We start from the raw sequence: 14,178 nt of genomic DNA, 5'->3' as shown, positions 1-14,178 counted from the left end.
CCTTCATAATTGATGAAGATCCATAGTAAACTGTGTGTATTGTAGGTGGAGCAAACTTAACATTGGTTCAATGTCCAGGACATGCTTTTTTTTTGTTACACTCTGAGATTTTGTGATTGCTCAGAGCTATAAAGTAATGTTTATTGCTAATCAAATGTAGGGGTCATTACTAACCCTGGTATCTTGAGAAGTATTAGACATTGCAATCACTTATTTCCATTTGTCATTGCATTTTCTGCCTCCCACTTCATTTCTGATTTATTTATGAGCAGCTGCTATCTCCAGACTTTAGAGGCAGTACATGGGCCTGTCTGAATTCTTGGGATTTATTTATTTCTAGATCCTCAGGCTCATGAGACAAATTTTCAGATAAAATAATGGTTGAAATGAAAAGAGTGTTACAGGGAGTAAGAAACAGTGATGTGGAAAAGTTGATTTGTGCTGCTTGGGTATTAAAATCTTAGAAATACAGGGCTGGAGGGGACTTCAGGAGGTCATCTAATTGGAAGTAAGACCAAGTAAACCTAGATCATCCCAAACAGGTGTTTGTCCAACATGTTCTTACAAACCTCAAATGATGGGAATTCTATGAGTTCACTTGATAACCTCTTGCAGTGGTTATCTACCCTTATAATTAGAAAGCTTTTTTCTAATAGCCAACCTAAATGTCTTTGCCTGGAAGTTAAGCTTATTACATCTTGTCCTACCTTCAGTACACATGCAGAACAATTGATCACTGTTCTCCTTATCTTTATCATATTCTTATCAGGTCCCCCTTGTGCTTTTTTCCTCAAAATTAAACATTCTTATTAGTAACAGAGAGAAAACCGTGCTGGTCTATATACTATCAAAGCAAAAAAGCAGTAAAGTCTCCTCAGAAGCTAGTTCTACTAAACCTTTTGGCTATGCCTACACTAGAGAGTCTTGTCAACAAAACTGGCTTTTTTAGTTAATGAAACCTGCAGTGTCCACATTTCCAAGGGCTAAGGTTACACTAGAGAGTTTTGGTAGACAAAACTGGGGTTTGTCAACATAACTTGCAGAGTGTCTTACATGCAAAATGAATTTTGTCAACAGACACTGTCTACAAAAATGCTGTGTAGACTCTCTGGGGGACCCTTTTGTTGATAGAGTGGATCAAAAGGTTTGTGTGTAGATGGGATCTGTTGACAGAAGTTTCATTGGAACAACGCTTCCAACAGAGACGTCTGTAGACAGATTGCTGTAGTGTAACCATACCCTGTTCTGTTGACAGTAAAGTGACAGAATGAGGTACTTTTGTTGACACCATTCTGCCACATCACCATGAAGGATAATGCTTCTGTTAACAGAAAGCCAGTCTGGACTTCCCGGGAGGCCTTCTGTTGACAGACAGGGCTTCTGGAACACCAGGCAGCCCTGTCTGCTGTGCCTCCAGCTGGCCAGTTTGTTGAGAGAGTGGCCAGGTAGTTCAGTTGCTCTCTGTCAAGAGAGCAATTCACTCTTTCAATCCGCTTTGCAATCTGTCAGCAGTTTTGTGGGAAGATAGTGTCTGACAGTAACTTCTGTTGACAGATCACTCTACTGTAGACATAGTCTTTATGTTTTCTGTTGCACTCCTCTTGCCTTGACAATATCTTTCATAAGATATAGAACCCAGAACTGGTCACAGTATTCCAGATGCCAAGTGGAAAGAGATAGCTACCTCCCATGTTTTACACATGACATTCCTGATAATAAAGTGAGAACTTTATTAGCATTCTTTGCAGCTTCATTGCTTGGTGACTCATTCAATTTGTGATCCACTGTGACCCCCAGATCCTTTTCGATAGTACCAGCTATCTGCTTATTCTCCATTTTATAACTGAGCATTTGCTTTTTTTCCCATTTGACAAGATCATTTTGAATTCTAATCTTGTTGTCTAAGATGCTTGCATTCCCTCCTAGTTGATGTCACCTACAGATTTGATAAGCAAGATTTATTGTCCAGGTCACTAATAAAAATATGAAATAGTACCAGACCCAAGAGGGCCACATTAGATCTATTCTTCCATTTTGACAGCAAAACTTTGATGTTCATTGTTTCATTTTTCCAATATTTTTCACACAGAATTTAAACTATGTAAAATATCAATAGTTTTAGAGAACTTGGTCAAAAAAATAATGGTCGTCATTGACCCTACAATGAAATCCATTTGGCAGAGCCGAGACGAGTCCTGACTCCAAATCTGGTGTAGACACCAATTCTTCTCTTAATTAAAATTAAAGTCAATTTTTGGAAAAACCTGCAGTGAAGTACTACTGGGATATTTATGTAAGATGAAAAGGAGTGGGAAGGAACCTCAGAATGAAATCTCTGGCATGGCTCTGTGGCCTTTTTCATTGCACTTTAAAAGTAAATCAAGCTTCAGAAGCTCTTAGGTTCAGACTTGGCAGACCATACTGGTGTTTCAGAGACAGTATTAGCAGGAAACAAGCAGGACAATTGCCTTGCTACACACCGGGGGGCCCTGCATGGTGGCTCTCAGGCTTCAACTTCAGAAACATTGCAGAAATCAGATGAGTTAGCAGGCAAAGGAGACAGGGTGGTGGCCCGCTCTTTAGTTTCTGCCCAGAGCACCAGTGAGTCTAACACCAGACTGGGGTGGGATTTTCAAAGTCTCTCATCCTTAGCTTTACCCTTTTACCACTGTCGTCAAATGTAAAATTCCCAGTGATTTCAAAAGGAGATGAGTTAAGCCAGTGCTGAGTGCTTTGATCCCACCCTATAGGATGTTTAATCAACTTACAATGTTCTGGAATCCTTCACTCATGCATGGCTGCATTGTTAGTTTAAACATTGATAGCCCAGAGGAATATTAACAGCTGTGAATTAACTGGGGTGGGAAAGGGTACCCATAGCTCAAGATGTGAAGAAATCCATCAGAAAAGTGCATGACCCCATTTGTATGTCAGGATGCAAGGCTGCATCATCAGAGAATTTGGAAGAAAATTCAGTGATCTGCTGATCTGCTCCCAGAACCACTTTGAAAAAAGAGTCATCTGCACAATTAAAACATCTGTTTTGAACCTCCTAATGAGACATAGTTATCAATTAACGGATAACACTGCAGGTGGAAAAGTGTACAAGGCAATAAATAGCCTTTCTGGGTGATAAAATACTGAAGAGAAACTGGGGTGTTAAATCACCACTTAAATCATTTAGTAAGCACCTATTCTAGTATCTGGAGCATGTTCCCCATTGTGGATTCAGAAGTAAGATACTTCTACAAAACACATTACAAACATAACATTTTTGTTGCAGGGGTTAAAAAGAACTATGTTGCTGTTTCCAGCGCAGACTTTCAATTGACCAATTTTATAGCACGCCACAAGATTCTTTAGTTTATGTAAGTTTTCCCCATCAACAGTAACTGACGGACAACTGAGCATCATGGAGGAGAAAAGGAGGGAAAACCTAAGTGCTAACATGTGGCTAACTGAAGAAAATGCATAGGAAAATGAATGTGACTTGTATTTATTGCCAGGATATGCAGCTATGAGCATTTCAGAAGTGTGAAACAGATAATCTCGGGCTCAAGGCTTTGGTGAATAAACTGTTCAGATGAAAAGTTAAATAGGATATAATGGTTAAATGAAAATTGAGTGATTTGTTAGGATACACTTCAGAGCAAGAAAACTGTATACACCTGGAGAACCAAAAAAATAAAAATACAAACTTGGTGGTATAAGAGCACAGCAGAAGATGCAGAATGGAGCTGAGTCTGGTAAAGAGGATAAAGATGATGTACTGGAAGTATAGCAAAAGTATCACAGCTCTGTTGTGAAGAAAGATAAGTATTTAACTCATTTCTGCAATGGAAGATTCTCTGGCTTGCCTGTTTTGACTAGCACAGTCATCGTGATATACAAGAGACAGACTTGAGTTTGGGGGACAGAGTTGTAGCTGAATAGTTGTGGGGGTGGGGTGGGTCTTTCTTTCCAGCCAACTGCTGAGGATTCAGTCCAAACTACTTACCATGGAGAGCTGACCCCTGGACCTACAGCCAATGAATCATGCTGTTTTAATGGCTTTGTCACTGCTCCTCAGTCAGACCATACTCTACACATGCTGTAAATGAACTGTGCTCTAAGCTGCTTTATCTTAGTTGCAAGCATTATAAACAGAGTTGTAACTCATTGCTGCCCTGTACACTCTTGATTTTAAGAGGGGACTAATAGACACTGATAAAATGGTTTCATGTGTCATAACTACTTTGCTCTATGGCCTAACTAGACCAAAGTGCAGCAGGCAAATCAGCTATCTCGGGCTTCCTTTCATTTCCTGCGACACGTGGCTGGAATTGGAATAGGTGTGGGAAAAGGGCCTGGAGACAGATCTCCGGATAAAATGTGATATAAGAGTTTCACACATCCAAAGGGAATCTGGGTGGAATGAGAAATAAGCAGGCAGATGAGTCTCAAAGCTGGAGAAGCCTGAGGCAGCAGGCTGTGCCAATAAGAGAAGAGGCAATCCCAAATCTACTGGACCCCAAAGCTGTAATTTGGAGCCACTGTTAAAAAAAGGTTGCCCTCCTTAGAACTAGAGTGAGAAAGTCTGTTCAGTTGTTTTCATTTGATTTATTATACTTTGAAATAAACCATAGTCCTTTTCTGTAAGTCCCAAGGCTATAATTCTTTTCTGCTTTCACTAATTCCAAACCTATAAATGTTCTTCACCTTAAGATTTTCATTACCCTTATTTAAAAAAAAATCAGTATGCTACTTATTTTTAAGGTGGTACCACTGAGTTGTTACATGTTTTAAAACCAGGCATATGAGCTGAGCCTGGAGATTGTCACAACCTTTTTATGATCTAGAGAGAGCTGAAATAATTGCACTTGAGGAGTCATTTTGGCTTGTTTAAATACCTCTGTTGTGTTGTTGGGATGCCCAAAGAGGAATCTTTACAGTTTAAAGTAAAGTAGCATTGTCTGTGGCATCCTTGAAACTCACTATATTAGTTAATTCATTACACCTCTAGGCTACTTCTACACAAAAAAACACTGTCAACAGAAGTCACTGTTGGAAGGGATTTCCCAGATAAACTTCTGTCAACAGATCACATCTATACATCAAAGGAGATCGAAAGAGTAATCCGCTCCATCGACAGAAAGCAACCAGACTGTCCACCCTCTCTCAACGGAACAGCTGACTGGAAGATCCGCAAACGGGGCTGTCTGGTGAACCGGAATCTCTGTCTGTTGACAAAAGGGGCCGAGTGTGTACACTGCTGTTTTGTCAACAGAACACCATTGAGAGAGGCCATATACCTGAACAGGCAGGGGCATAACACTGATGGATGTGCCAGGTTTTGTCGACAAACTGTCAACAAAGCACGTTTTGTATATAGGCACCCCCTGTTTTTCCTTGACAAAAACCCAGTTTTTCTGGGAAAAGCCCCTTGTGTTGACATAGCCTTAGAGCTTAAGTCTTAAAATAAGGTGTTTTTTTTAAACTGCCCATTACTATGAGGCTTTAAGACCTCAATTTTTCTAGCAGTATGCTAAACATGACATGGGGTCATACCAATGTCTTAAAGGCCATGTCTACACTAGCCCAAATCTTCGAAATGGCCGTGCAAATGGCCATTTTGAAGAGTACTAATGAGGCATTGAAATACACATTAGCATGCTGGTGGCCACGGTTCTTCAAAATTGCCTCAGCTCGCTGCTGCACGGCTCGTCCAGATGGGGCTCCTTTTCGAAAGGACCCCAGGAACCTTGAAATCCCCTTATTCCTATCTCCTGAAAAGGATCCCTGTCTGGACAAGCTGCGCAGCAGCAAGCCACAGCAATTTTGAAGAGCCGTAGCCACCGGCATGCTGAATATATATTTCAGTGCCTCATTAGTAATCTTCAAAATGGCCATTTGCATGGCCATTTCGAAGATTTGGGCTAGTGTGGATGTAGCCAGACAATCACCATGCTGTCATTTTGCTTTGGTTAAAGATCTTATTGTTTCACAGCTTCCTTTCCAACATAAGCTGGGCAGAAGTGGTACCATGAGACCATAGATTGATGCTCTCTGTTTTCCTGGGCTTTAAAAGTTAAAGTGTGGACTCACATTTCTTTTTGCGTAGAACCAGTAGTTGCAGCCTGTTGTTCCTAATGGGGCTATTCAGATGTGGTACTTTTTTAACACAACAGAAAAGAGCAAGACTACATTGAGAAGTGCTGGAAAGATGTGCAAGTGGGAGACTTTGTGCAGCTTCAATGCAATGAAATCGTCCCAGCTGATATCCTGTTACTTCACTCCTCTGATCAGAATGGTATCTGTCACTTGGAGACTGCAAATCTCGATGGGGAGACCAATCTTAAACAAAGACAAGTCGTGAAAGGATTCTCTAATCAGGTAGGCCTGTTGGAAATGTGACAAAGAATATTCGGTCTTTTCAGCCTCTGTTTCCATGACAACTAGTCTCATGAAATACAATATAAGCATGTTTGAGGAGCTGAATAATACTTGCTCAGTCTCATACAGCCACAGATGCATGCTGTCTCAGGGCATGAATGTATAATGTGATAAGCAGCAGAGTGCTTCAGCATGTTTGTGTGGGTGTGCTACAGACACATACAATTATAAATGAATGTTGTGTGACACAAGTAAGTGCATATATTGTTGTGTTTCCTGCCTGTAGGAACAGATGACAGTACCTTCTGGGCTGCAGGTGTTGTTCTGTTTCCTGTTTTGGAACCTGAATCTGCAGCAGCCATTTCCCAATGTCTGAGGAATTTCATCTCCTTTAGACTGTCCTGGGATAAACGATAAAAACATGAGAGCTGAGTGAGGCATGACCTGCCTTCTGCATAGAACTAGGAAAGCAATTCACTATCACATCCTTCACAATTAGGTCTTTCTGCAAGAGAGAATAGGTGTGTATTTAGTTCCTAGACCCCCTTTCACACTGCGAGGTTTTTGTGGTTAGGTTCCCATACAACACTTGGCATATATTAACTAGTGGATAAATAGTTCCAGTACATAGTAAGTGGAAAATAACTTTGTGAATGGCCCTGCTTGAGAGTCCATATATCAGTGCTGCATGGCTGGGGATGGGGACAGAGCCCAGCCTCTGTCTCAGAGCTCCTGCTGTCATGTGGGACCAGGCCCCCACTACCCCCACAGAACCCTCTGCAGTGTGGGGCTTGGGCTGAAGCCCTGCTGCAGAGGACAAATTTGAATTTAAACTAACTTTGAAGACTGGCTGTTTAGTCATTAGTTTGAGCACTGGGCAGTGAGAAGTTGAATATTTTTGTATAGTTTGTATTCCTCCTTTCTCAGAAGCAACTGAATTATTCATTTGGAATCACCTTTTTTTCCTCAATAAATTTTAAAACTGAGAGCAAGTGACATTACAAGAGTAGTATCCTTCACACTTTTGAATGACTTTTCAAGCATAATAGGGACAGGTGACAAGTAAGACAAAACAAATTTAATCAGCTGTATCAGGTGGAATGTGGGTGTTTATGGTTAGGTTCCTATGCAACACTTTGGTATCTATGAACTAGTGCATGAATGGTTCTCGTGTACGGAAGTAACTTTGTGAATGGCTCTGTTTGAAAGAACAGTTTATATCAGAAGTCAGCAACCTTTCCAAAGCAGAGCAGAAATGTGACCTTTTGATTCTACATCCGGACCAAGTGCTTTGTGTACTTTTTAAAGTTAGTGATAGTCCTACTTACAACAGTTTCATTAACAAATAAATAAAGCCCATCAGTGACACATCTGTCAGTTTGCCCTATAAGCCCTGTACTGTGGAAGGGGCTCCAGGAGGGGACTCCAGCCCCAGCCCCATGCTGTGGAGGGGGCTCCAGAGAAGGGGGCTCTATCCTCAGCCCCATGTTGCCGCAAGGGATCCAGCAGGGGGAAACTCCAGCCCCAGCCTGACACCACAGCAGGAGCCTCTGTAGCAGGGCTCCAGCCCTAGCCCTACACTGCAGAGGGGCTCTTTGGGGAATGAGGGCTCCGGCCCTGGCCCCATGCTGCAGCGGAAGCACTGGAGAAGAGGGTAGGTTCTGTCCCCAGCCCAGCCCCACAGCAGGGGCTCAGGGGACAGGGGAGATGCCCTGGCCCTGGCCCTGCAATGCAGCAGGGCTCTGGCTCTAGTTCCAGCCCTGTGGTCCCACCCCCTCCCATGCCACATGGGGGAGGAGAGGCAGAATCGGAGCCCCAGCTGCATGCACTCTAAATCGGCTCACATGCCAACACTGGCACGCATGCCAGGGATTTCCAGTTGCTGACATATATTGTTATCTGTCAGTATGTAAGCAGATTTATTGAGCTGCAGATTGTGCTCCCTTTTTTTAAAGAGTTTTACTTAGATGAAAATTTCTGTGAAAGGGTAGGGTGCGAACAAAGAAATAATTTTACTCAGTGGGCAAACATTTTATTTTTTGAGCTTATCAGATTTCAGAGCCCAAGCTATTCTCAACAGCAGTCACATCCCATTATTTCAGATAATTGTTCTTTAAAGTGTATAGACCGAAACATCCAAAGCTCATTCTTCAAGGATCTGAGCATCCTTACCTCCCAATAAATCCAATGGAAGTTAAAGGCAATAAGCACCTTCCAGCATCAAGCCTTAAATCCGTAAGGCCCATTTCACTGATCTGTTGTTCTTTTTAAATAACTTGTCTTCCCCCTAGCTTTTGTTGTAGCTATTAAGGTACAGAATAATAAACCACATCGTGCAGTAACTATTATCTAGCTGTTTCAGGTTCTGAATTATCCATCCCATTTTCACTGTGAGAGGATCTGTGGTTTCCGTTCATCTCCTAATGCGCCAATTAATGTAATCTTCTATTAATCTAATAGTTTATTTGTCTGTTTGTGTCACTATTTAAAGATTAGCCCTAATTAAAATTCCCATTTAATAGATTTGCACCCCACAGTTAGTTTGCATTAAGACTATCTACTTAATGGATTACAGCAGTTCAAAATTGTAGCTAGTTCTCTTTGCAAATGAAAGAATATATTAAACAGGAGACTATTTGCAGCACAATTGTTGTACTGAGGAAACAGATCATCATCATTGTCCCAGTTCAGGACAACTGCACCTGTATTTCTATCTCATGGTCTCTTAAAGGGATCTACTTTAAGTTCCCCGCTCCTCAGCCATCAGCTTTCTTGGTCAGACACCCAAGTCTTTGTCTCTCCTGACCTGGATTTTTTCAGGTTGCAGAATGAGCCCCTTAAGTTTTGTGATAGCCAGCAAGCCAGACTGCCTAAACAAGCTAGTGTCTGTCACATGTTACAACACAGCCTTTTTCAGAGCAAGCACATTTACATTTATCCTTATGATGAAAGCACTACATCAGGGATGAGCCATAAGCAGCCCATAGGCCAGAAGTAGGTTTGTCAGGGTTAGCTCCTGGCAGGCTGCTAGCACTTTATTTACTTCCATGTCCAAGGTATGACCACTTGAAAAGACCATTGGCTGAATATCACTGCTCCCAGCCAATGGGAGCTGTGGGAAGTAGCATGGACAAGGAAACTGTTTCCTGAAGCTCCCATTGACGGCCTGCAACCAGTGGGAATTGTAACTGGCCATACCTGCAGATGCTCGGGTAAATAAAATAAGCACACACAATGTATACACACACACAAATAGCAACATCACCTCTTCTAGTTCAGATTTCACTCCTCTGACTGTAGCTGCAGGTAAGGAAGAAGAAGGAAGAACTTGTTATATCCTTTAAATAAGGGTAAAATACCCACTGCTGGTTGTAGTCAGGTGAAATAATGCTACATATTCCTCATCATTAACATGGAATTTATCTTGTGCACATGCTTAAGTGCTTTGCCAAACCTATAGTTCCATAAAATTCAAAATATCTCTAAGTTTGTTGAAAATAAGTAGAGGAGGCTCATGGTAAGAAGAGCTTCAACATGAGCTAACTGAAAAATTGTTGAAACTTTTTTTTTGTTGAAAGATGCTATAGGATCAAAATCAAATTGTTTCACAGAATCTTTTTAATTTAACAAAAAAAAAAGTAATGGGGAGTTCTCTTGGCTCCAGAATGGACGATAGGAAGTGGAAGAGGGAAACCAGCCCTTCTTGGAATAGCCAGTCCAATAGTTAGGGCATTTGGGGTATGGAGGGACTAGATTCAAATCCATGCTCCGTATCGTGGCTGTTGTCTATTTCTGTGGGTACCTTTTCCTCTGCTTTTCAAAAAATATCGGAAAGTCTCATTTTCATTCACTTCAAACTGAAAAAAATTTTAAACCTCAAAATGTGTAATGAAATTAAGTTTTCTGTCCGGCATGGTTTAATTCTGCATATTTAACAACATGAACCAAAATGTATTGAGCTACATCTTTAACCAGGAAAATTAGGAGTAGAAAATCTTTCATTTGTATGTTGTTACCATGTAACTGATACTTTATAAATTTTATCTTTTCTATTTCCTACCTTTTATATTGTAACTGAGCAACCTGAATGTTAAACAGAAGACAAAATTTGACTCTAATGGGACACCCTTAAGCCATCAGCTATTAACTCATTTACACATGTGCTTTGGACTGTTTTGCTATGTTATTAACCTTCAAGTTATCTAAACAAAGGAAATGCCCTAACATATATTTCTGTACATATTAAATGTGGATCACAATAATAAGCTCGGTAGAAAGCAGCATGGATTGTGGTGGTACCTATTAATGTGAGAGGTTAAAATTTAATGAACTAATGACTCTGTACCCCAGTCATCCTGCTGATTGTATATTTGTTGTGAGCACCACATCGTGTGGCGAGCACGTCATTAGCTATATATGCACTGTTTAAAAGTTAAAACAAGAGAACGGAGCTAGTGTTCCCAGAAAAAAACAAAGACTAAATGAAATGTTTACTATACTGGAGAGGCATGAAAATGTGCAGTTAAATCTAAATATGGTCAATTTAAGCTTTTGTTAATTATAAAAGGAACATGCCTGGATCGATTCACATTAAAAAAGTTATATTGTAAAAAGTTGTATCATCAACACAAGGTTTTTGGAGAGGCCAAACGGCAAATTTTAGCCAACTTCTGCTTTTGTATGTATCCACCACTCACAGAATCCAATAAAAGCTCAGAATACAAATCCAAGTCACAATTTCTCTTTGGTACCATAATCAGAGACTAAGAACTGGACACATCCATCTATTGCAAGCCATGAATTTGCCTCAGCAGCTCTTTCCCATTGTTCATTATTTTGCAGTAATAAAGCAGGTCTGCTAGGACTGATGCATTTGATTCAATGTCATATGAACCTTTCAAGCTCCAAGTTTGCAAGCATGGAATATTTGCTGGGGACTTGTAGCCTGCTTGCCTGTAAGGTGGCTTTATAGTAGCAATAAACTAGTCAAGGCTGCATTAGGCCTAAAGCTGCTAAGCTAAAAGGCTGCATGCCAAGTTAAAGCAGATGAGCTCAAAGCAGACATTGTGGCAGTTTGTTTTTCTCTAACACTGAAAATACCAGGGTTATGGGGCAGAAACTTCCTGCTTAATTTGCTTTAAAGTGGAAGGTTATGAAGCCACTTACTCAGTTAAAGGCAACCTTTGTACCTATTTGTCAGTCTATGCCCTATTACCTTTGGACACACCTAGAGATAGTGGTGGGACATCAAAGGCATCCTAGGGGTGACAGGCATCCTATTGTTCTGGTAGAATTGAGGCTGAGGTCCTCAGGAAACATCTTGTGGGTTTTCTTAGAATCGTCCTGTGAAGTATGCCTTTATATCCATGTTGTGACAGTTCCTTCTCGAAATTCTGCCAATCACTCATGCCCCTCTGAAATTAAACCTATTTTAGGGGGGGAAGACCCTATTTTGGGTGACATCAAAACCCCATAAAAACCCAACAGAAAACAGAGAAAGGTACATTTCTGTCTCCTCATCTTCCTCAGAAAGGGCAGTTTTTACCTTCCTTTTGTTTAACTTATTTTACCTGGTACCAGTCCCCTTGCTATTATTGTTCTTCAACTTACCCAACAACCTCCCTTTTGGCTGTCTGTTTGCGAGGCATGGAGCTGGTCTTGCCTCTGGCAGATTTCTCCACTGGGGAGGGATAAATGATCTTTTCCTTGTAAGGGCTTAAAGCTGTCACTATTCTAGTAATTAATCCATTTATATTAAAGCCTTGTAACTGCTTTATAACTCTGTACTCTAAAGCATAGGCTGTTGCTGTAATATTTATATATGTTAATGTAGCCCATTCACTCATCTGTATTTTGAGTATATGTGCAAACCAATTGGCTGCTTGCTGCTTGAAAAAATAAAGGAAAATAGTATTAAAATTACTGGGGTGGTTACTGGGGATCTCGAGGGTACCTTCTCATGTTGCATCCTGGGGTTCTTGTGGCTCTGGACATTAGTAGTAAGTTGGGTAGGAGTTTGGGTACAAACTTGTAACTTTTGGGGCCAAAGTGGTCCATCACATCTGCATCATCACTCCCTTCCCCTTCTCTCCCCACTTCCCCTCCTCCTTAGTCAACAACTGCAGTGATATGTTTTTATTTTTACATTTTTAAATTATTTGTTGAACCTAATTCCCAGTGCATTTGCTATTGTAGAACACTCCATTTGATCCAGAACTTTTCCAAAACACCATAATCTGTGAAAAGCCAAACAACGATCTCAATAACTTTAAAGGCTATGTGTAAGTACATGCTATGCATTTCTATAAATGTGTCAAGTCACCTCTGAGCTATAAATTACCATTTTTAAAACTAAGGATTTTACAGAAACTAGAGGACTTAAAACCTGCACTGCTGCATAAAAGTGGAAGCTGTATTTTAGGTCCCATGGAGATGGGATTTGGTGGTTGTGGCTAAGACAATGTTAATATTTGGGTTTAGATTCAGTGTTTTCAAAATCACATGAGGCCTTCTCAGGAAACTTTAGCTCAGTCTGAACCCTGATATAGGACTTGTAAAGTTTAAATCTAACCTGGAACCGATACTATAAGCACTGATCTGGGCCAGGTTCTAAATCAAAACCTCTCCTAATGTTTAGAGGGGTACAAGTTCAGGGCTCTGGTTTCTTCTTATATATGTTGACAGGAAATAAAACGCATCCAGGAATGAGCTAACCCTGCATCATTTTCCTGTACTTGTAGAAATCAAGTGTAATACCACGGAGTTCAATGGGATTATATTAATGTAAAATATGTACAAGGGAGGAAAGAATATGCCTCTGATTTTTGTTCCCTTTTCTAGAATGCTTGCAAGAGGCATACATATTCATTCCTCTTCAAAGGAGCAACACAAATATTAAATCATCCAGAAGATACAGTAAGGGCAAGTCTTCTCTTGTAGCATAGTCACTTTGTGCTGCTCCAGGAGTATAGGCCCGCTTGAATCTGACTTGGAGGATTTGTGCTATGTTGATGGTCCTCCATTTGCTCTCCAGTCTGATATCTTGGTAGAGACAAGGGCTGTAGCAAGAAAACCCTGATTTATAACAACCCACTTTTGGCCTCTCAGTTGCATGGAACATAAAGTATGGCCACACTTTCAGTTAGGTTTCTGTGGCACAGGGCAACTGGCCCTACCCAGAAGCTCACTCAGGAAAAGGGAGTGGAAGAATGCTCTGTATGTCACCTAGACACACACACAGACTCCACTCTGTAAAATCACATGAAACTCGGGATCTGGCCCTCAATTTGGGAACCCAGGCATGGGTTTGGTACAAGAAATCCATTCCAGAAATCTCCCAAGATTAACGAATGCAGAATCCACTCAGTGTCTCTCATCATGTTTGCTCAAGGACAGCAGGAAGCATTTCAGCAAAAAATATTCACTGAAGTTTAATGAATTTAATGGTCAATGAGCCTTGAATTCTTCCCTGTAGCTTAACTATTGTTTAAGACAATTTAGAAACATAGTCATAGGAAACCAGCATTATTTTAAGCAATTTCTCACCAAAAGCTGATGTTCCAACAAATGCGTGACTCAGCATACAATGAACAAAATGAATTCTCAACCGGGTATATGTATATGTCTCGGGGTACACAGAGGTCTCCCGGGGGCACATCCACTCATCTAGATAGTTGCCTACATCAAATGCGCTAGTGAAGTCAGCGAAAGTTAAAATTTCATACTGACAATATCTATATCCAGTTGATTTATTTTATAATTGCATGGTAAAAATGAGAAAGTAAGCATTGTTTTTTCCGTAGCAAG

The 14,178-nt window shown here is 40.7% G+C and overlaps 1 protein-coding gene across 1 annotated transcript in view; it reads left to right on the top strand.

Annotated features, from left to right (window-relative positions):
* ATP10B (ATPase phospholipid transporting 10B (putative)) overlaps positions 1–14,178 on the top strand; it is an 83,842-nt gene that overhangs the window by 17,922 nt on the left and 51,742 nt on the right. Inside the window, exons 3-4 of the mRNA XM_075009296.1 lie at positions 6,168–6,372; positions 12,568–12,653. Coding sequence (XP_074865397.1) covers positions 6,168–6,372; positions 12,568–12,653 — 291 coding nt within the window. The remainder of the gene's footprint in view (positions 1–6,167; positions 6,373–12,567; positions 12,654–14,178) is intronic.

The sequence above is a fragment of the Carettochelys insculpta genome, chromosome 15 (assembly GCF_033958435.1).
Source record: "Carettochelys insculpta isolate YL-2023 chromosome 15, ASM3395843v1, whole genome shotgun sequence".
NCBI lineage: Eukaryota > Metazoa > Chordata > Testudines > Carettochelyidae > Carettochelys > Carettochelys insculpta.
The sequence above is the reverse complement of the archived record's forward strand: the minus strand, read 5'-3'. Positions and strand labels throughout refer to the sequence as shown.